Source organism: Petromyzon marinus, chromosome 33 (assembly GCF_048934315.1).
Source record: "Petromyzon marinus isolate PM22_M1 ecotype Great Lakes invasive population chromosome 33, UKy_Petmar_22M1.pri1.0, whole genome shotgun sequence".
In the NCBI taxonomy this organism is placed as follows: domain Eukaryota; kingdom Metazoa; phylum Chordata; class Hyperoartia; order Petromyzontiformes; family Petromyzontidae; genus Petromyzon; species Petromyzon marinus.
The window spans coordinates 13,808,244-13,831,835 of NC_133699.1; the positions used below are offsets into that span (position 1 = coordinate 13,808,244).

The window sequence follows — 23,592 nt, forward strand, 5'->3', positions numbered from 1 at the left end:
TGTCCCCTTAGCAGAAAAACACCCCCAAAGCATAATGTTTCCACCTCCATGTTTGACGGTGGGGATGGTGTTCTTGGGGTCATAGGCAGCATTCCTCCTCCTCCAAACACGGCGAGTTGAGTTGATGCCAAAGAGCTCCATTTTGGTCTCATCTGACCACAACACTTTCACCCAGTTGTCCTCTGAATCTATCAGATGTTCATTGGCAAACTTCAGACGGGCATGTATATGTGCTTTCTTGAGCAGGGGGACCTTGCGGGCGCTGCAGGATTTCAGTCCTTCACGGCGTAGTGTGTTACCAATTGTTTTCTTGGTGACTATGGTCCCAGCTGCCTTGAGATCATTGACAAGATCCTCCCGTGTAGTTCTGGGCTGATTCCTCACCGTTCTCATGATCATTGCAACTCCACGAGGTGAGATCTTGCATGCAGCCCCAGGCCGAGGGAGATTGACAGTTCTTTTGTGTTTCTTCTATTTGCGAATAATCGCACCAACTGTTGTCACCTTCTCACCAAGCTGCTTGACAATGGTCTTGTAGCCCATTCCAGCCTTGTGTTGGTCTACAATCTTGTCCCTGACATCCTTGGAGAGCTCTTTGGTCTTGGCCATGGTGGAGAATTTGGAGTTATACAGGTAACAAGCTGAGATTAGGAGCACTCCCTTTAAGAGTGTGCTCCTAATCTCAGCTCGTTACCTGTATAAAAGACACCTGGGAGCCAGAAATCTTTCTGATTGAGAGGGGGTCAAATACTTATTTCCCTCATTAAAATGCGAATCAATTTATAACATTTTTGACATGCGTTTTTCTGGAATTTTTTGTTGTTATTCTTTCTCTAACTGTTCAAATAAACCTAACATTAAAATTATAGACTGATCATATCTTTGTCAGTGGGCAAACGTACAAAATCAGCAGGGGATCAAATACTTTTTTCCCTCACTGTATGTGACCACCAGGCTAACTACACTAACTACACTGTAACTAGCTATGTAACCACCAGGCTAACTACACTAATTACACCGTAACTAGCTACGTGACCACCAGGCTAACTACACTAATTACACTGTAACTAGCTACGTAATCACCAGGCTAACTACACTAATTACACCGTAACTAGCTACGTAACCACCAGGCTAACTACACTAATTACACCGTAACTAGCTACAGTACGTGACCACCAGGCTAACTACACTAACTACACTGTAACTAGCTACGTGACCACCAGGCTAACTACACTAACTACACTGTAACTAGCTACGTGACCACCAGGCTAACTACACTAATTACACCGTAACTAGCTACGTAACCACCAGGCTAACTACACTAACTACACTGTAACTAGCTACGTAACCACCAGGCTAACTACACTAACTACACTGTAACTAGCTACATGATCACCAGGTTAACTATACTAACTACACTGTAACTAGCTACGTGACCACCAGGCTAACTACACTAATTACACCGTAACTAGCTACGTGACCACCAGGCTAACTACACTAACCACACCGTAACTAGCTACGTAACCACCAGGCTAACTACACTAACTACACTGTAACTAGCTACGTAACCACCAGGCTAACTACACTAATTACACCGTAACTAGCTACGTGACCACCAGGCTAACTACACTAATTACACTGTAACTAGCTACATGACCACCAGGCTAACTACACTAATTACACCGTAACTAGCTACGTGACCACCAGGCTAACTACACTAACCACACCGTAACTAGCTACGTAACCACCAGGCTAACTACACTAACTTCACTGTAACTAGCTACGTAACCACCAGGCTAACTACACTAACTACACTGTAACTAGCTACGTAACCACCAGGCTAACTACACTAATTACACCGTAACTAGCTACGTAACCACCAGGCTAACTACACTAACCACACCGTAACTAGCTACGTAACCACCAGGCTAACTACACTAACTACACTGTAACTAGCTACGTAACCACCAGGCTAACTACACTAACCACACCGTAACTAGCTACGTAACCACCGGGCTAACTACACTAATTACACCGTAACTAGCTACGTGACCACCAGGCTAACTACACTAATTACACTGTAACTAGCTACGTGACCAGCAGGCTAACTACACTAATTAGACCGTAACTAGCTACGTGACCACCAGGCTAACTACACTAACCACACCGTAACTAGCTACGTAACAACCAGGCTAACTACACTGTAACTAGCTACGTAACCACCAGGCTAACTACACTAACTACACTGTAACTAGCTACGTAACCACCAGGCTAACTACACTAACTACACCGTAACTATATACGTAACCACCAGGCTAACTACACTTATTACACTGTAACTAGCTACGTAACCACCAGGCTAACTACACTAATTACACCGTAACTAGCTACGTGACCACCAGGCTAACTACACTAATTACACTGTAACTAGCTACGTGACCACCAGGCTAACTACACTAATTACACCGTAACTAGCTATGTGACCACCAGGCTAACTACACTAACCACACCGTAACTAGCTACGTAACCACCAGGCTAACTACACTAACTACACTGTAACTAGCTACGTAACCAACAGGCTAACTACACTAACTACACTGTAACTAGCTACGTAACCACCAGGCTAACTACACTAACTACACCGTAACTAGCTACAGTACGTGACCACCAGGCTAACTACACAAAGTACACTGTAACTAGCTACGTGACCACCAGGCTAACTACACTAACTACACCGTAACTAGCTACGTAACCACCAGGCTAACTACACCGTAACTAGCTACGTATCCACCAGGCTAACTACACTAACCACACCGTAACTAGCTACGTAACCACCAGGCTAATTGCACTGGGAATAGCTACAATGGACAGGACCCCAGCTTGGGTCCAGGTCCACGTGTTGGTGACTCTTCTCGGACGTAGGACGTAGATTCTTCAGGATAACCACGGCAGCAGGGGTCCCCCTCTCGGGGACCGGCTTATATCCCCTCTCCCGTGGCTCGCTCCGCCCTTGGCCACGACCACCTTCGAGAAGCCTCCAGTGGTTTTCTCTCCTCACACGTGATCGCCCCCCGGCCCCCCACCTGCCGGTTCCTTTGGAGACTCCACCGGTCACGTGTCCTCTGGGGTCGACCAGAGTGCCCACGGCCTTCGGCAACCCCATTCCCCTGGCCGGCACCCTCACTCCCCTATCCGTTCGGGGTCGGCACTGCACGCCGAGCGTGGTGTCATCCATCACTCTCGGTCAGTGCTCACCGAGCCCCGCTGGGTCCGGTACTGCATCCACATTCAAGTGGCGTCTGCGATGTCACTGCATCGCGCGCCGTGGCTCTCCCAGGCCGGCTGCACACAGTGACATCCAACGATGTCGCTGCATCTACATAATACCTACATGCATACGTGCACGCATGCGTTACCTACACGCCTCCATACGTACACACATCATCTGCGCCGACCTCGAGAACCTCTCTTCGTTGTTTGCGGGAAGCCGGTATGCGAACCTGGGATGTGAATGCTCGCTCGCTTGGCACTCACGTCGTGGAAGAAGCGTTAACCCACTGAGCCACCGGGCCATTTTGATACAGCAGCACCGGTTGTTTAACTCGTCACGACACACAGAGGTGCAGATGGATTCCCGGGCCGCCCCTTCGCTTGGGGGACGACGGGTTGGGGCCCGGCTCTGCGTGGGGTGGGGAGGAGCGAGCTCGGGTCGAGGGTGGTGGGAGCCATCGGTTTTTGGGGTTTGGGAAGGCGCGCACCATGCAGGGGGAAGGGGTGAGTAGAGAGTTGGGGGCCACGTTTTTCGCGAAGGCGGAGGTCCTCGGCTCGTTGCACCGCGCATCGATTCTAAACTAAAACTGTCAGCTCTTTTTTTTTTTTACAGGTTAGGCACACTGAGCGACCTGGCCACAAGTGTATAGCTCGACCAAGTGGCTTATCATCGTGTGGAAATGTATAGCAGGCAAACACTCGAAACGCACGTTTCTAAATGTGGAAGGAAAAAGTGAAGGACCCGGAGAAAAATCCACGCGACCACGGGGGCAGAGAGACACGCAAACTCCAAATATACAGCAGCAGCAGGCGTCGTCAGGGTCGGGATCGAACCCACGACCTCCAGCACACCAGGCGAGGGAGTTAACATTCCTATCCACCGTGGCCCATCTTCCCACGTCGAGTGACGCCGGGAGGCCGAGCAATCGCCCCTTCCTTTCCACTTTTTCCGTGGCGACGTCGCCGGCGAGGGTGGAGGTTCCTCAAGCGACGTGACGCAATTTCGCGTCCAGCAGAGCATTTTTAAATCTTGACGGTGGCTTCTTGAAGCTGCGGAGCTTCCCTGTGGAGATGCGTTTAACAGTTTCTCCAAAACCCTGACCCCTTGCTACAGAGATTGTGGTCGTTTGTAGCTTATAATCCATCCAGGATCGCTCACAGAGAAGGGCAGCGCTACGTGTGAGAGAATGCTCCGCAGAAACGGAGATCACCGAGCTAACTCTGAGAAGCGTTTTGCCACCATCGCTGCATGTGATGCTGTTGCTTAGCCCAGTTCTGCTGCACGAGCTACTGCTACGACACCACTCTATACGTAATAATAATAATTAAGCATCCCCCATTCATCCTCGTAGATTGTCAGGGCTTTTAGCGAGCGCCTGTTAAGGCCGGCACGATACTTGACGGGGTGCTGTGACTGGCACCGTACCCGGCCACCTTTGTTTCACAGATTCCAGAAGGCCGTGAAACAAAACCGAGCAGGGGCCTGTGGTTGGAGCGCAGCGTTTCAACGACGGCACCGCCGCTCCTCGCAACGCAGAGACAGATCTCCCGTTGTAGCCTTAACAGACTGTTGGGGCGGGTGCTGTTAACCTATGAATGGCCGACACAGCAACAGGAGGCCGCCTTTGTCTCCCCAGTGGCGATGTTTAGACACTGCACCAGGCACTCACTTGAGATTTGAGTCGGCCTCGGGGAGGCCCAGGACCGGTTAAGATCATCGTCACCGGTGGTGTTTGCCGTGAGCGGGAATCGAACTCGGGTCGCCGGGTTCGCTAGCGCGGCTCGCTTGGCCGCTGCACCGCCGCTCCTCCACGCCTCGCAACACAAACACACAAACGCGTGCGACGCGAACCGAAACGTTGGGTTTATTTGTGCCAACGCATTTTGGTGCACGAGGCAACTCGTAAACAAGGGGCCTCCGGTGGTTCGAGGCGGCCGCCACTTTGAGGTTTATTTTCCTCCCCCTTTGCGGCTGCGATGGAGAGAACCTCCTTTCTGAGGCACGTGTGTAAAGTAAAAAAAAAGAAATGAAGAAAAAAAACGCACGAGCGGTTGAGGGCACGCGCAGGCCCAACAATCCCCGGGTAATCGCTTCCACATGCGAGCTGCCGCCACTGCGGCCTACTCATGGAAAGAAGAAAAAAAATCCTCTTCCCGCAACAGGAAGCCCTGCTGGCGTGGAGAGCGTGTAGCTAACCGCAGGGAGCTGAGCGCCGAGCCAATTGAAATCTAGGGAAAACCGCCAACTTCCTTTAACAATGTTTGGTTTCTTTGGAGAAAGCGATTTGCACGCTGCCCGCTCTGTCGCCGCTCTCGGTCCTCGAGCCGCGGCTTTCCGCTGTTGCCACCTCTTCGCCACGTTATCCCGTCACCTCATCTCCATGTTGCCTCGTCACTTCGTCTCCATGTTGCCTCGTCACCTCATCTCCACGTTACCTCGTCTCCACGTTACCCCGTCACCTCGTCTCCATGTTACCTCGTCGCCACGTTACCTCGTCACCTCGTCTCCATGCTGCCACATCGTCTCCACGTTACCTTGTCACCTCGTCGCCACGTTACCTCGTCGCCACGTCACCTCGTCGCCACGTTACCTCGTCACCACGTCACCTCGTCGCCACATTACCTCGTCTCCACGTTACCTCGTCGCCACGTTACCTCGTCACCTCGTCTCCATGCTGCCACATCGTCTCCACGTTACCTTGTCACCTCGTCGCCACGTTACCTCGTCACCTCGTCTCCACGTTACCTCGTCACCACGTTACCTCGTCACCTTGTCTCCACGTTACCTCATCACCTCGTCACCTTGTCTCCACGTTACCTCATCACCTCGTCGCCACGTTACCTCGTCACCTCGTCACCTTGTCTCCACGTTACCTCGTCACCTCGTCGGCACGTTGCCTCGTTTCCCAGTCTCTTGGGGAGGGGTGCTGCAGGTGACCTCCAGTGTCACGAGCGCCGCGTTGGGGCCAAGCCGCGGGTGGGTGCAGTCGGGGGTGGGAGAGTCTTGTGGCTTTGTCGTAAGTAAGAGTGATGGGGTTAAACAAAAGTTACACAATTTTGCCAAAATGCTTGCCTTGGTTTGTGACTGTGGCACCGGTGCAAACTTTGTTAACGTGGGAGCTGAGATCCTTGGGTCAGGGTTCGGGATAAGGCTATGGTTAGGGTTACGCCTGCGGTTAGGCTGGAGGCAAAGGATATCGCTGTGCTAGAACGGGAGGGGTTGGTTTGGGTTTGGCTCGCGGCAAAGATTGTGGTTAAGATTTATTGTTTTTTTTTTCTCAATTTTTTGTTTTACCTTTTACCAGGAAAGAGCAAATTTTAAACAAGTTAAAAACCCTTTATTTTCTTTTTACACGCCACTATCCCTGTCGATCAGAGACCGCGCATGTTTATATTTCGAGCAATGTCGCTGCAGGTCAAGGGAAGGGAAGTTTGGCGGTAGTTCAACAACGGCGATCAGACAGACATGTGTGTGTGCGGTTAGCAGCGCACCTGGTCCCCGGTTCCACTCCATCTACCGCCGCAGCCCGGCCGGTCGACGTATTCGGTACACGGGCGCAGCCGTCGTTTGTTGACGGCGTTGGGGTGCGCTTAAAGCGTGGGCATTTGAGCGGTAACCGATCCGGTCTGCGTGGGTGTGAGAGCCGGGCCTGGGGGGTGCGTGGGTGCGTCTTATCCGGAGCGCCGTACGACCCGGAGAGTACGGTCGTCCTACTTTTCCAGCCACGACGCACGGCCCACGCGGTAGCCACGGGACACGGTTACGCGCTCAACGTGCGCACGCTGTACGCGTGTGTCCAGCGGGCGGGCCTGTGTAAGTTTGGGAGTGCGTCCTGCGGTAGCCCCGGGTTCAGCACCATCGTTTCCCCTCTGCAAAACCATCTTTTTACTCTGTAGTAGGTATGTTTATGACTCGCCACGCTGGCGAGATGTTTACTACCTCGCCTGGTATACAGGAGGTCGTGGACTCGATCCCGACCTTGACGCCTGCTGTATATTTGGAGTTTGTGTCTCTCTCTCTCTCGGCGTGGTTGGGTGGATTTTTGTCCGGGTCCTCAGGTTTTTCCCTGCACATTTAGAATCAACAACACGCGTTTCGAGCATTTGGCCTCTATACATTTCCACACGATGATGAGCCACTTCGTTGAGCTATCATTTGTGGCCAGGTCGCTTCTGAAAAAGAGCTTACACAGCTGAGTGGTAAAGCAAAACAAAAAATTGCACGTTGAACTTCTTTCGCACCGCACGCAGCCAACCGTGATAATCGGAGGTGCGGGGGGAAGTACAAAACGCAAAAAGCAATGCAAAACAAATTTTGTTTACTTATGTATGCATGCATGCATGTGCATGTGTGTATATATATGGGGAGCGATAGTGTAGCGGTTAGCGCTACGCTGCGCTATGAACCCAGCGACACGGGTTCGATTCCCACTCACGGCCAACACCAGTGACGATTATCTGAACCGGTCCTGGGCCTCCCCTAGGTCGACTCAGCCTCAAATGAGTACCTGGTGCGGTGTGTAGTAAACATCGCCACTGGGGAGACAAAGGCGGTCGGGCGTGGTGCTGGCCACCCACCCCCTCGTGTACCGTTACCGGCCTTCATAGGTGCTCGCTAACAGCACTTGCCCCTACAGTCTGCACAAGGCTATATCGGGGATCTTTGTCTTTGTATGTATATATATGCATGCATGTGCGTGTATGTATATATCCATCCATATGTATGTATGCATGTGCATGTATGTGTAGGGATAGAGGAACCGTTGTGTCCAGTGGCGGTTCACACGAGTGCGGTGTCGCGAGAAGAAGTGCCGGCACGTTTCTACGACTCGCGCTCGCTCGCGTGCGAAAGCGTGCGTGCGTGCGTGCGTGCGAACTCGTGCGAACTCGTGCGTGTGTGCGAACTCGTGCGAACTCGTGCGTGCGTGTGTGCGAACTCGTGCGTGCGTGCGTGCGCCCTCCACACGTTCAGAGGCGCTGCTTTCTGCTCGTGGCGAGCTGCTGGTCGAGTTGTCCTTTTGCGGCGAGGGAAGCTTCGGTTACACCGGCGGGTTTTTTTTGTTTGTTTGTTTGTTGCGCTCTCCTCTACCCCAACTCCCCTGGGCCCTGCGGGAAACCTCTGAGACAAATTACAGTTTTGGCCCTGACGCAGCGGTGCGTGTCGCGGATGCGACTGGGTCGGCTCGTGCTTTGGCAGTTCCGCGGGGGGAGCCGGTGGTGGCCTTACATCTCGTGCTCGTTTCGTAACAAAAACCTCACGGGGGGGAGGGGGGGGATTTGCAAAAGTGACGTCGAGGCCCCCTCGTATCGCTTGCGAAAACAACAACCAACAACAACAACAACAACGGTGGTCGTGCGTTCGTATCGGAGTCCAATCCACGCGTGTATTAAACACCCATGCCTACACGCCCGCACGTCTCTTGCCAACGATAATGAACCTTCAGGGGCTCTAAGCCGGTTGAATGAAGGGCAATTGAATGAATCAATCTGCGCGGTCAGTTGATGAAGGCGCTGCCCTAACCACGGTTCGCAATTCAAAGAGCAACTTTTGGCAACGGAGCGTTTTTTTTGTCTTGCGGTGAGCTCGTCGCTGAGCGCGTCCAGACGTGGTTGCGAGTCCTCGAAGGGGCCAGCGATGCCGTGTCCCCTGCTGCGACGCCGTCACAGTGCGGACCGCGCGCCATTTATCGCGGAGTTTCTGAGCGGTTGACGACGAACCGCTCCCTTGAGCTGAGCGGCTGGGCGGCACGCGGTGATACAGTACGCGGATCGATAAAGTAACGCAGGGGCTGCGCGCCCTCGGTTATTTGTCCTGCCATCTCGCCGGGTGTCCGTAGAAGTCGTACATCGCATCTCGCCACACTCTCTCGTTACATGATTTCGGCAGAGACAGTTTTTTGCTAAACGCGTTTTTCGCCCAAAGCGGCACTGTTCAGGAACGCATCCTCCGTGCTAAACGGGGACTTGCCGTGCTCCCGTTAGGTAAAAGCGAAGCTCTCTCACAGGAGTGGCTATCACCCTGGTGGCATTGTTCTGGACACCAACCACCACCACCACACCAGGTGCCATCGGTGGCTTTGGGGCCATAATGACATCAGCATGGCAAAGTTTCGCTCTTCTTGTGTCCTGATCCCCCTTTCTGGAACTGTCACCATCATAGAGCATCACCCAGGTAGAGAAGAACGTCCAGATTTAAATGCCTCATTCGAGACGCAAAACATCGCACACCGCCTGGCTTTGCCATTCCCTCAAGGCACACTGGTGGTGGAACCATCAACCCCACCATGTTACATCGTTAACAGGGCGACCCGCAACATCTCCTTCACCGATAGACCATCTAGTAAACCACCGTAGTCGGCGCTTGTTCAACGTAAATCGACACGAACCAAAGCCCTCTGGTCGTGGCCAGCAGCAGACCTCGACATTGGCATCGAGCTCCTGAACCGCATCGCCGCTGCCGTCATGCACAAGAATAGAAACGCTTCTTGTGCCCCGTGACGAAAAGGCTGAGGCTGCCTTGTCGCTAAATGATAACACGGGTTCTTATTTTGGCTGGGGGTGGGGGGAGGGTGAGGAGGAGCCTCGGGGCGGGGGGGTCGGGGTGGTGAGAGTGGTGAGGGGGGTGACGAGGTGGGTGGAGGGGCAGCTGCGGCGATGTCTCGCAAGCGTGGCACGAGTTCAGCCTCCGCTGTTGGGATGCCCCCCCCCCCATGACCACCGCGAGCGTCCCGGGCACCTGCCCCAGGGCCGGTGCACAACAGCTGACGGTGCTGCACCTGCCCTTGGCAAGAGAGGAAGTGGTGGAGGGAGGGGGGAGAGGAGAGGGAGGGAGGGCGGGAGGGAGGGGAGGAGAGGGACGGAGGGAGGAGGGAGGAGGGAGAGAGAGGGATGGAGGGAAGGAGGGAGGGAGCAGAGGGAGGGAGGGAATGAGGGATGGAGGGAGGGAGGGAATGAGGGAGGGAGGGAGGGAAGAAGGAGAGGGAGGGAGGGAAGGAGGAGAGGGAGGGGGGAGAGGAGAGGGAGGGAAGGAGGAGAGGGAGGGAGGAGAGGAGAGGGAGGGAATGGAGGGATGAGAGGGAGGAGAGGGAGGGAGGAGAGGGAGGAGAGGGATGGAGGGAAGGGGAGTGGTTGGGCCACTCACACTGACACAGTTGCACCAAGGCGCCACTGTGGAACGCGCGGCGTGAGTGGAGCGCCTCTCCCGAGCGCTCGCGCACAACCCCCGGCGCCTCGAAGTGGCCCTGGTGGATCCCCGCCGCGGAAACGGACGGCGGTGAGCGGTCCATCCCGTTGGCCGTCGCACCGTTGAAGGATGTTCGTTTTGTGCGATGGGATGTCATCTCCTGCTCAAGCTGCTGTGCGGCGTTACTCGCAAGCGACGTGCGCTGCACGCGCGATTCTTTTGCTCTTTGGTGAGTTGAGCAAATTGTCGGTTCACCCAGACCGTGTTGCTGACCAAGGTTGTCCCAGTCGCTCCCGTTTGGACCTCTCTCTGTCTCTCTCCTGGGCCCAGCTGCAGTTTGCTCAAGGATTGTGGAGATGCTGCTGCCGGTGGTGGGTTGGCAGTGGCACGCAAGCATGGATAATAACAATAACCCTGTTATGGCCTCTGTGGTAGGTGACGTTTTGGGCAATGGCCCTTCTGCACAGTGCAAAGAGAGGCCAGAAAAGTGAAAAATTGCTCACAACGAAAGAAAGAGTGGGGGGGGGAGGCTTTGGTTTCGACCTGACGTGAACACAGCCATAACTGCGAGTCCAACAATTCACACTGAGCCGTGTCATCCTCTTGCTTTGTGGAAAACCTGTGTGCGTTATCACCACTTATTATTATTACTACTCCCCTTTATTTAACCAGGAAGCTTCACCGAGATTGAAATCTCTTTAACAAACAGCACGGCGAGGCTAGAGCTAGAGAGGGAGGGGCAGGAGCAGGAGTGGTGTTTGGTAGTGGAGTGTGTGCCATTGCGTGACCCGGTAACTCCGGGAGTCAACATCCGCTAGTCGCCTCGACGACGTCACCCTCCTGCCGCTGCAGCATCGGAGGGATGGGAGGTGGAATCCATGGCAACCGAATGTGAAATTGGTCCGATCCCATTGGACGAGGCAAAGCGAGAGGCGTCCACTCGGGGAGCCCCGTGGCGAATCGGCACAACCTCAGCTGGCTTGTTCACACGTGGTGCTGATGCTGGTGGTGGCGGTGGTGTAGTGGTGGCGGTGGTGCTGGTGGCGATGGTAGTGGTGGTGGCCGTGGTAGTGGTGGTGGCGGTGGCCGTGGTGGTGCTGGTGGCCGTGGCTGTGGTAGTGGTGGTGGTGGTGGCCGTGACTGTGGTAGTGGTGGTGGCCGTGGTAGTGGTAGTGGTGGTGGCGGTGGCCGTGGTGGTGCTGGTGGCCGTGGCTGTGGTAGTGGTGGTGGCCGTGACTGTGGTAGTGGTGGTGGCCGTGGTAGACGTAGTGGTGGTGGCCGTGGTAGTCTTGGTGGTGGTGGCCATGACTGTGGTACTGGTGGTGGTGGCCGTGGTGGTGGCCGTGGTAGTGGTGGCGGTGCCGGTGGCGGTGGTGCTGGTGGCGGTGGTAGCGTTGGTGGTGTTGGTGGCCGTGGTAGTGGTGGTGGTGGTGGCCGTGGTAGTGGTGGTGGTGGCGTGGTTTCCACGGGTGAACTCAGACGCGTTCCTCTTCGGCGTCTGCCCAGGCACATTCACATCAATGAATGTGGCCGGGCACATTCACATGGGGCGCCGTGGTGGCGAGATGTTAACTACCTCGCCTGGTACACAGGAGGTCGTGGGGTCGTTCCCGACCCTGATGCCTGCTGTATATTTGGAGTTTGTGTGTCTCTCTCCCCGTGGTTGTCCAGATTTTTCTCTCCGGGCCCTCTGATTTTCCCCTCCACATTTAGAATCAACGTCACTTATTTTTGGCTGCTACACCTTTCCTCACGATAAGCAACTTTGTTGAGCTATCATTTGTGACCAGGTCGCCTGTGAAAAAAGAGCTACGTAGCTCAATGGGCTCTACCTGGTAAAATAAAAAATAGTTTAGTTAAAGCGTTGACCGCAGTGGATCTCAGCCCGCGAGGTCGCGTTGGGGCGCTGAGCGGCACGGAGAGCGGCACGGAGAGCGGCACGGAGAGCGGCACGGAGAGCGGCACGGAGAGCGGCACGGAGAGCGGCACGGATACAATGCAGGAGAAATTCGTGATGCGGCGTGCGCGGTGGGAAATGGCAGCGTCGCGTTGCGGTGACAGCGCACCTCGAAAACACGAAACACGAAACTGCCCTGCCGCTGCATCGGCGAGAGGCGTGGGTGTGCCATCTCTCATTATTTGTGGCCTTAAAAATCTGGGGGCGGCTGGGGGGAGGGGGGTGGGCTGGGGGGCTGTGAGGGGGGTGGAGCAGTGGACTTCATTGGGGGGCCCCAACACCAACAGTGTGCCCGTGCCCAAAGCTCCCTTGCTGCACAATTGACGTGCAGTCAATGTCCGTCGCACCGTTTAAACCCCTCGTGGGAAAAAAGAAAAAAAATCCATCGTTACACTGCACGGTGCTGCCACGCTCCCGCGTGCATCGCTCTCCGCCTTCCCTCGTCATCGCCGCGTGCTGACCGGCGTGCCGAAGTACGGTCAAACAGCGCCCACGACCATCCGCACGGTGCGGAGGGGCCTACGGCCTGGCAGTGTATGGACGGTCGGGGTGCGCATGGCGTGCATGTGGCAGGTGTGAGACGCGGCGTGGAGTGAATGCGTCAAGGTGCCACGCGTCACGTGATGGAGCTACAGGGCCAGCGCACGCGCGCGCACGCAGTCCTGCTGAGCGACTGCAAGGCGCCAGCCCACATGCAGTCTGTCGAGGTGGTTGATGCATCGTCTTCGCAGGCACGGGCAGTCGTGCTGGACACTCGTGCTCGCTGCGCGTGAGCACAGGCAGTCATCGCCTGCTTGCAGGCCTAGCTGAACCAAACTATTTATTTAACAATAGCAGAAGCAATGTGGTTCAGGAGATGGATTTTATGTTATTACCGGGTAAGGCCCACTGAGTTGTCTAGCTCTTTTTCAGAAGCGACCTGGCACAAATGATAGCTTAACGAAGTGGCTTTTCATAATGTGGTAATGTATAGCAGCCAAATACTCTAAAACCCGTGATGTTGATTCTAAATGTGGAGGGGACAACTGGTTTCAGTTTCAGTTTTAATTTATTTGGTATAGCCCTGTGAGCCATTTGGCTCTTGAATCGAGTGCAACCGCAACAAGCAAAAAACATGAACAAACATGAACAACTGGTTGTCCCGGAGAAAAATGCACGCGATCACGGGGAGACAGACACGGAAAATTCCAATTTACAGAAGGTGTCAGGGTCGGGTTTGAACCCACGACCTCCTGTATACCAGATTAAGTAGTTAACATCTCGCCACTGTGGCGGCCTACCTGCATGTGTTATCAATCGATGTTTATTCGTTACACGGAAAGTCCCAGTTATCCAGTTACCCAGCTAGTTTTGAAGGTTTGCAGGGCTTTTAATTGACGAGCTGGGAAAATCTGTTACTGCAGGGCCACACACGGGCGCAGCCCCGACAAACTCAAAAGCACACGGTCGAATCGTCACCTCAAATCGTGACTGCTACCTCCAGTAGCACGAGCTTGGGAAGGGTTGGAGTACGATGGTGGTGGTGGTGGTGGGGGGGGGTGGAATCGTGATGACCAGAGAGCGCACGTGGTGGCACCTCTAAAGGGGCAGCACTTCACCCCGATGAGGAGGAGGAGGCGGAGGGGAGGAGTGGAGGAGGCCTCCGTCGTGGTCGGGGGGGTGGGCGCTGGAGGGCAGCAGCCGCGCGTCGCTCGGAGGGACCGCGGCCGGTGGTCTCGGGAGCGCCGTGCAGGCACCACGGTCCCCTGCACGTAAACTCATCCTCCACCAATGTTAGAACCGTCCAATAAAAATCGGAATTGCGTTGATCCGCAACCACGAACTTTGTAACATTTAGTTTCCATCTGCGATAGCCACAGGGATAGTGTTGGGGGGGGGAGGGGGGGGGGTGACTGATGAATGTGCAGAACCAACTGTGAAGCTATCGCCACGCTGCTCCAGGTGTCTCTGAGCAGCAACCCAGCCCTCCCCAAGGCCAGGACTTCTGTCTAACTTGTTTCCCCGAGGTCTGTCTCCTCGTTTCTATTTCATTTGTAACGTTGTGAACCCCTTGTGGACTCGCGAAATCGTCACCGTTTCAGCGGTGGCTGCGGATGTGCACCACTGACACATTTAATTCCGGTGTATTTTTAGAAACCTGCAGACTCGGCTGGAAACATCCACCCAGCAATTAGACAGCAAGCCATCATCCCTGAATAAATAACACCTTCCCAACGTCGGTCTCTCCACATGCAAAATTAAAAAAAATTGTGACCCAAATCATTGTCCGCACGGCCTTCTGGGAGTGCATCTTAGCAGCAGTAAACTCTGTCTGGGCCGGTTTCGGCGTTCTCTTTCTCATCAGCGGATTCAAAAGCAGACTGCTACTTCCCAATCGAGGCAGTGCTCACGCCTGTTTACAACGCTGAGCCAACAGTGCAATTTCCACACCCTTATTTGCGGGGACGAGTTTACCCATTGGAAAACCACCGTTGACTTCCCCCATAAACTGGACCACTTTTTTTGTGAGCCGGTAGAGGGGGAGGGATGATGGTCTGTGCCAACCCCCAACCAGGATTTGAACTCAAGCAACCTTCCGATTGTGGTCATGCAACCCAAAATACGTACCGTGAACCAGAATCACGATCAGACGTTGATTTCCCACTCAGTAACTCGGCTGGCCAGCCACTGGAGCGAGTCTGCGGGCCTTCAACGGAGAAGGCACCGGCGAAACCCACGCTAACTCTCGATGTTCGCAAAGCCCTCTCGTTGTGTGGCTATCAGACCTCGACATGGCCATAACTCGCTCGCCCTGTACGCAGGAGGTCGTGGGTTCGATCCCGACCCTGCCGCCCGCTGTATATTTGGAGTTTGCGTGTCTCTCTCCACTTGGTGGCGTGGATTTTTTTTTTCTCCGGGTCCTCCGGTTTTTCCCTCCACATTCAGAGTCAACATCACGCGTACACTTCCACGTGATAAGCCACTCCGTTGAGCAATCATTTGTGGCCAGGTCCGCTTCTGAAAATGAGTTGAAGAGCTCAGTGAGCCTTACCGAGTAAAATAAAAAAAAATCGAGCTCCTGGACCACATTTGCTGCTGCTGCCGCCGCATGCGCGGCGAGTCGCAGAAGTCTTCCGCTTCTCCCGGGAGCCTCGCGAAGGTAGAATCGGCAACGCCGCCTCCTCGTGGCCAACCTTGGAACTGTGCGCTCGCAGAGCCCAACGGGTGCTGGCATCGGCGTCATTCATTATTCTCGTTGCGATTTCACTTCTACAAACTCTGTTCGCCGAGTTTAACCACGCGAAGGCTGCCGAGATTAATTATTACTCTTGGAGTGGCGGCGGGGTGAGCGGGGAGATCTTGGTGGTCACCTTTTTTGCTAAGCGGCGCTGGTTGGTGGTGGTCGTAGTTCAGTTTATTCAGTTTATTCAGTTTTTTCAGTTTATTTTGGTATAGCCCTGTGAGCCATCCGGCTCTCTTGAATCGGATGCAACCACAACAAACAAAAAAACAAAAACACGAACAAGAAAAACATCTTAAAGTGGTGGTGGCATTGCACGTTGGGTAGCGGCGGCATAGTGTGGTGGTTAGCGCCTCGCTGCCTAACGAACCTGGCGACTCGAGTTTGATTCTCTATGTATTTATTTGGGTCTGTATAGGTGTCTATGTACCTACAGTGAGGGAGAAAAGTATTTGATCCCCTGCCGATTTTATACGTTTGCCCACTGACAAAGAAATTATCAGTTTATAATTTTAATGGTTGGTTTGTTTGAACAGTGAGAGACAGAATAACAACAAAAAAATCCAGAAAAACGCATGTCAAAAATGTTATAAATTGATTTGCATTTTAATGAGGGAAATAAGTATTTGACCCACTCTCAATCAGAAAGATTTCTGGCTCCCAGGTGTCTTTTATACAGGTAACGAGCTGAGATTAGGAGCACACTCTTAAAGGGAGTACTCCTGATCTCAGCTTGTTACCTGTATAAAAGGCACCTGTGCACAGAAGCAATCAATCAATCAAATTCTAAACTCTCCACCATGGCCAAAACCAAAGAGCTCTCCAAGGATGTCAGGGACAAGATTGTAGACCTACACAAGGCTGGAATGGGCTACAAGACCATTGCCAAGCAGCTTGGTGAGAAGGTGACAACAGTTGGTGCGATTATTCGCAAATGGAAGAAAAACAAAAGAACTGTCAATCTCCCTCGGCCTGGGGCTCCATGCAAGATCTCACCTGGTGTAGTTGCAGTGATCATGAGAACGGTGAGGAATCAGCTCAGAACTACACGGGAGGATCTTGTCAATGATCTCAAGGCAGCTGGGACCATAGTTACCAAGAATACAATTGGTAACACACTACGCCGTGAAGGACTGAAATTCTGCCGCGCCCGCAAGGTCCCCCTGCTCAAGAAAGCACATATACATGCCCGTCTGAAGTTTGCCAATGAACATCTGAATGATTCAGAGGACAGCTGGGTGAAAGTGTTGTGGTCAGATGAGACCAAAATGGAGCTCTTTGGCATCAACTTAACTCGCCGTGTTTGGAGGAGGAGGAATAATGCCTATGACCCCAAGAACACCATCCCCACCGTCAAATATGGAGGTGGAAACATGCTTTTGGGGTGTTTTTCTGCTAAGGGGACAGGACAACTTCACCGCATGAAAGGGATGATGGACGGGGCCATGTACGGTCAAATCTTGGGTGAGAACCTCCTTCCCTCAGCCAGGGCATTGGAAATGGGCCGTGGATGGGTATTCCAGCATGACAACGACCCAAAACACACGGCCAAGGCAACAAAGAAGTGGCTCAAGAAGAAGCACATTAAGGTCCTGGAGTGGCCTAGCCAGTCTCCAGACCTTAATCCCATAAAAAAATCTGTGGAGGGAACTGAAGGTTCGAGTTGCCAAACGTCAGCCTCGAAACCTTAATGACTTGGAGAAGATCTGCAAAGAGGAGTGGGACAAAATCCCTCCTGAGATGTGTGCAAACCTGGTGGCCAACTACAAGAAACGTCTGACCTCTGTGATTGCCAACAGGGGTTTTGCCACCAAGTACGAAGTCATGTTTTACAGAGGGGTCAAATACTTATTTCCCTCATTGCAATGCAAATCAAGTCATAACATTTTTGACATGCGTTTTTCTGGATTTTTTTTGGTTGTTTTTCTGTCTCTCACTGTTCAAATAAACCTACCATTAAAATTATAGACTGATCATTTCTTTGTCAGTGGGCAAACGTACAAAATCAGCAGGGGATCAAATACTTTTTTCCCTCACTGTATATAGGTCGCTATGTATCTCTGTGGTTCTTTGCGTATCTCTGTGGGTCTGTATGAGTCTATATGTATCTCTTTGGGTTTGTGTGGGTCTCTCTGGTTTTATTTACATGGTCCATAGTGTGAGTTGCATGGTCCAGTTTTCATCTTTGAGATTACAGGCGATGTAAGGCGCTACAAGTTTGCCGAGGCTTGTATGCACGTGCAAGTGCCAACTATGATTGTTATTACACATTGGAGAGCGGGGGTGGAGGCAGTGGCAGCCGTTTGGGAGTGACTGCGATGATTCCGATGCTGACGAAGCCGCCGCCGCCTCCGCCCGCCGCGTCGTTCCCCCGCAGTGACAGCCCGATGGTGTGCGTGCGCGCCGTGGTGATGACGCGCGATGACTCGAGCGGGGGCTGGGTGCCGCTGGGGGGCGGCGGCCTCAGCAAGGTGGGGGTCTACAGGCAGCGCGGCCCCGACGATCCGGCCGCCACGGCCGCCACCACCGCCGCCGCCGCCGCCGTCACCGCCGCCACCGCCTTCCGCATCCACGGGGAGCGGCCCAGGGACAACCTGGTGAGCGCAGCACCAACACCGCCACCGCCAACCACTGCCACCGCCACCACCTCCGCCACCAATGCCACCACTGCCATCAACTGTCATGGCCACAACTCGCGAGACCACCACCATCGCCGCCACTGCCACCACGACCATCACTGGCACTACTACCCCCACCACTACCACCACCACCACCAAGCACCTCCACCTGGGGTGACAGCTCCCACGTTGCACACACTCACCGAGTCCTCCACTATTGCTACTGGATACTGATTCATCTCATCCACAACACTGCCCAACCACTACCAACACTGCAGGTCACCACAACCCACTCACCCACTCATCCACCCAACCACCCACTCACCCAACCACCCACTCACCCAACCAACCACCCACTCAAACAACCAACCACCCACTCAAACAACCAACCACCCACTCACCCAACCACCACACTGCAGGTCACAACAACTCACTCACCCATCCAACTACCCACCCACCCAACCACCACACTGCAGGTCACAACAACTCACCCACCCACCCAACCACCACACTGCAGGTCACAACAACTCACTCACCCACCCAACTACCCACTCACCCAACCACCACACTGCAGGTCACAACAACTCACCCACCCACCCAACCACCACACTGCAGGTCACAACAACTCACTCACCCATCCAACTACCCACTCACCCAACCACCACACTGCAGCAGGTCACAACAACTCACCCACCCACCCAACCACCACACTGCAGCAGGTCACAACAACTCACTCACCCACCCAACTGCCCACCTAACTACCCACTCACCCAACCACCACACTGCAGCAGGTCACACCACTTCTGTTTCTGCTTCCGGGTTATTTTTATTTTTAGGCGAGTGAATTGTCCGGCGGTCGGCTTGCTCACCGCCGTGCCAAGCTGAACGGAGTCGATGATGCAATTCCTGCCAATGTCGCTCATGTCTCCGCACACTTACCAGAGCGTGCTCTTCGTTGTAAAAAGGGATGTTGAGCACCCTGTAACGTCACTGTGTTCTGTTGCCCCAGGCAAACTTCCAAACCCCAAATGTAAATCTGTAAAATGAAACTAGCTCTTTAAAAAACCGAATTGCTCGTCACACGGAGGCCTCCGAGACCAGTAACATAAATTTTTTGGGTTAGATGGCGAAAGTAAAAAAGTGTGTCGCAAACCCTCCTCCTCCACCCGACACGGCCGATGAGTGAAGTTGTCACGCGATGAACGAGCATAGCCAATCTTGTTACGTCTTAAGCAGCACCGCCAGCCGCTGGTACTGTCGTCGGGGAGAGCGACGTCACGACATCTCAGAGCTGGGAACTCGCGGGGCGTTTCGCTGGTAGTTACAGCCAGACGTCTGCCCCTCTGCAGCAACGCCGACCGTGCTGCCCAAGCGGTCGTGAATGGGCCACGTTTTGTTCACGTTCGCAACTTCACCATTGGGGGCCGCGTCGGTTGAAGGGAGGTTTTCCACGACACCCGACACGAAAAATTAATTGTACGGAACCCGAACCTCGTCGCTCCTTGCGCAGGAGGGTTGCCGGGCGCGGTGTCGCCATTCCCGAACTTCGCAGAAGTTGGAGCGTCGCCCGGGGAGTTCGGGAGTTTTCCCCTCGGGCCTGGACGGTTTACCACAACTCCCCCCCCCCCTCCCCCTGCGCGTGACACCGGGGGGGAGGGGGGGTTGAACCCTCGTGGAAGTAGCCGCCGTTCCACCGGCGTGGTCAGCGCGAAAGTTGACAACAGGAGGATTCTTGACATTCTTCTCGGCTCGTATATTTTTAGGTGGTCTCCCCCCCCCCCCCCCCCCCCGACGCGTACCGACGCTGGAGGCACAGTCTTAACGGCAGCGATGTTGATATCCACACAAAGGGTGTGATTTGTGGTGTGCACTCCCACTGGGCTGCACCGCCCCCCCTCCCCGCCCCCCCCCACTTCCTTCTGGTCCACACCTGCGCTGGGGCCAGAAATTCCACATTCCCGTGTCGTTGGCGAGCGATATGGGGCCACTCATGCTGCTTGAGTGGCCCAATATGGGCTGTAGTTGACTTAAAGCTGACATGTTTTGATATCAGTACTCGTGTATATATAATTGTTTACTTACTGACCAGGTGTCTCAGCGTTTGGAGCGAGCGGCGCGCTTTCGGAAGGTTGGTCAATTAAATCCTGGTTTTGGGGTTAAATCAGCCAATCAGCCCTCCAGGATGGATAAAATAAGTACCACTTTGCTGTCAATGAAAACTGTGCGATTTACAAATTCTCAATTAATACATGATTATTAAATATGATGATTATTAAATATGATTATTATTATAATAATCATATTAAATATGCTTATTATCATATTTATTGTCATGAAGAGAAAATGTTTTAATGTGGTCACCAGCATCGGATTCCGGCTCGAGTAAACGGGAGCCCTGGGCCTCACCGAACATTGGGGTGCACGCACTCCACGTGCATTTGCATTCAGAAACGTGTTTCCTCCGCAGCATGGCAGCAAAGCGGAGTGTGCAGCCGCTGCAGCAGCAGCAGTGGCCTCAACGGCTACAACACAGCAGCATCGTGCGTGCTGCTTCAAGTGGCAGGGATGCTCAGAGATGTTAGGAGTTAGGTCATATGCCATTCAAGGGTTGATCGCGAACCAGTTATGTGACTGAAATTTGTATCTGGATTCCAAATTTCTGGTCTCCAAAGAATTTTGTTTCAAAAGCTGCTTGGTTGGCTCAGAGGAATAACACCAAGAGCCTCGTTTAAATTCCGCGGCGGTCTTTAGAAATGAGACCATGTTAAGTGAATGATCGATTCCATTTCACTCATGCCTCTTTTCCACTCGCAAATCCGAGCCGTGCTGGGGCAGTGCCAAGCCAGCGTGGTGCGGATCAGGAAGCACAGTTTGCTTTTCCACTGTAAAAACCGTGCCGTGCCACTCATGTCACCACGCACGTCTTCACACCAGGACGCATGCAGATGACACGGCGTTTGTGTTTTTCAGTGAATGACGTCGCGCGTGTCTGCAGCCCCGCCGACCAGCACGGCTTTGACCCGAACCAAATTCGGATGGCGTGCGAGGCCAGCGTAGCACGGCTCAGTTCCTGCTCGGTGGAAAAAGCCACCCTCACGCGTTGCCGGCCTTGCCCTCCTGCCACCGGCGGCGGTGACTCGGAAGCGCGAGCGGAGAAACGGTTTGGCGCGAGAACCGCGTCCCGCGCACGAGGCGACGGCGGTCTGAGGTGCGTCGCGGCGGTGCCGCCCTCGCAGGTCATGCTGGAGTGCCTGCTGGACCAGGACCTGGTGTACAACAAGGTGACGCCCACCTTCCACCACTGGCGCATCCACCAGAAGAAGTTCGGCCTCACCTTCCAGAGCCCGGCTGACGCGCGCGCGTTCGACCGCGGCGTTCGCAAGGCCCTGGAGGACCTCAACCTCGGTGGGTGCAATGGAGGGGAGGCCCACCACTCTACCCCGTGCCCCCCGATCCCCCCCCTCCACTCTCCCTGCTTCCTTTGGTCCCCCTGCTCTTTCTCCGCCCCCTCCGCCCCGCTCTGTCTGCCCGTGTACCCGGCGGAGGCTGACGAGCATCCACGACAGAGACCATCCTGCCTGCTGTCTCTGGGGCCGCACTCACACAAAGACAAATATCCCCCCTTACAGCCTCAACAGACTGTTGGGGCAAGTGCTTTTTTTTTCCCCCAGGAGGGCCCCGCCAAAGTTTTTTTTTCCGCGGAATTGTTGCTCTCCCATAATTCACGTCCAAACGCTTTGCATCCTCGAGGAGACATTCTACGACGCGCCTTGAGACGCGATTGCATTTGCACGCCGTACAAAATGAAGCAGTTGTTGTTTTGTGCATGCAGGGGCCCCCACGCCACCGGGCACCGTGTCCAGCGAGAGGGATGGTGGCTCCGAGGACGAAGGCTGCAATGTGAGTTGTAGTTGTTGTCATTTTTATTATTGTTATTTCGACATGTTTCCGATCAAACGCGGATCGTTGGTGGCTCCGTGTGCCACCGGCGGCAGTGTCGTCGTCGTAGATTGCGCAGCGTTCGGAGGCGGTTGGCCCGGCGATGCTGCCAGCGTTGGGGGCCTCGTGTGCCGTGCCCCCCCACCCCCCCCCCGCCATCGGGCGCTGGGGTTGGGTAATGCTGACCCCACGATTAAACATTCTGGCCAGTCGTGGCCCTGTGTGTGTGTTTGTCAGATACTTAAACATGGGTCCTACATCACAAATGGGAACGTCGTGTTTGTAACCAAGGGTTATAATAGGGACTCATTTCTGGTGGTTATTATTATTATTTAGGGTTAGCTCACCAGGCTTGCGGAACACCGGACTTGTAATCCAAAGGTCGCCGGTTTTATTTGATTTCCCAACGCGGCAACTAAAACAATGGCACAAATTACATTTCTTGTTCTCCAAAGTATATATGTATATGTATTTGTTGGGGTTTTTATTGCAACTTGCTGTGAGCCCGGTATAATACCGGGGCGGAAACAGAAACTCCACGAACAGCGACCCGATTTTGGCGTGACAGGACCCTACGGAGGGGGGGGGGGGGAGGTTTGGGCTCGCTGGCCCACCCAAGTGGGTCCGTGTGCGGGTGGGTTCCGCGAAAGTATTTTATTGAAAGGGAAACAACAAACAAATGAAAACAGGGGGAAGGTTACAGCGTGTACGGTCAGATGGGGCTGGCTTCGGGGAACACCAGCGGTGAAGCGTAATGGAGTCGTAACACCAGAGAGCGGGTTGGTGTCCTGCACAGGGGGTCAACGTTACATGTGGAAGAGACGAAGTGGAGAGGCGATGCTTTGAGGAGCGTTGTCGCACAATATTTTTTTTAAATCCCCACCACCATCACCGCCACCTCTGAGCATCCAGCAGTGTAAATGTTTACAACCACAGTTGGTCGGTCGGGCGAGGTGGGCTAAAGTGTTGGTACTACCGCTTCTTCCAAGACATCTGGGCAGCGTGGAAGAGTAGGCCAATCACTCCTCGAGGTGGGGCTCTGCTGACCTCCGTCTAACGGAAGGCCCGGCCGTCAGCGGCGACGTAACCGAGGAATTGCCGGACTGCGCCTCTGCCTGCGATGCGACTTTGAGGCCTGCGGGTTTCTTGGACTCTGAGGCTCGAGGGCGATGCCGAGTGCTGGGTGGCACGGGGACGCCCCCCCACCCAAACCCCCAACGCGAATGTCGCGGAGCTCCACGGTCACCGCATCGCCGGCCAGCGTCGGTGTCCCCAACCCGCCGTGGGCTCGCCCGTCAGTACCACGTAATCCGTGGCGTTGAAACCCGTGTCCGCTTCGATACGCTCGCGGCCGTCCAGATGGAGGGGCCGTTCTTGGCACACGGAAGCGCCGCGTTCTCGGTTG

At 54.2% G+C, this 23,592-nt stretch overlaps 1 protein-coding gene across 1 annotated transcript in view; it reads left to right on the top strand.

Moving 5' to 3' along the window:
• LOC116948499 (sprouty-related, EVH1 domain-containing protein 2-like) overlaps positions 1-23,592 on the top strand; it is a 66,055-nt gene that overhangs the window by 35,101 nt on the left and 7,362 nt on the right. The window contains exons 2-4 of the mRNA XM_032965228.2: positions 18,008-18,227; positions 21,485-21,653; positions 22,081-22,148. Coding sequence (XP_032821119.1) covers positions 18,008-18,227; positions 21,485-21,653; positions 22,081-22,148 — 457 coding nt within the window. The remainder of the gene's footprint in view (positions 1-18,007; positions 18,228-21,484; positions 21,654-22,080; positions 22,149-23,592) is intronic.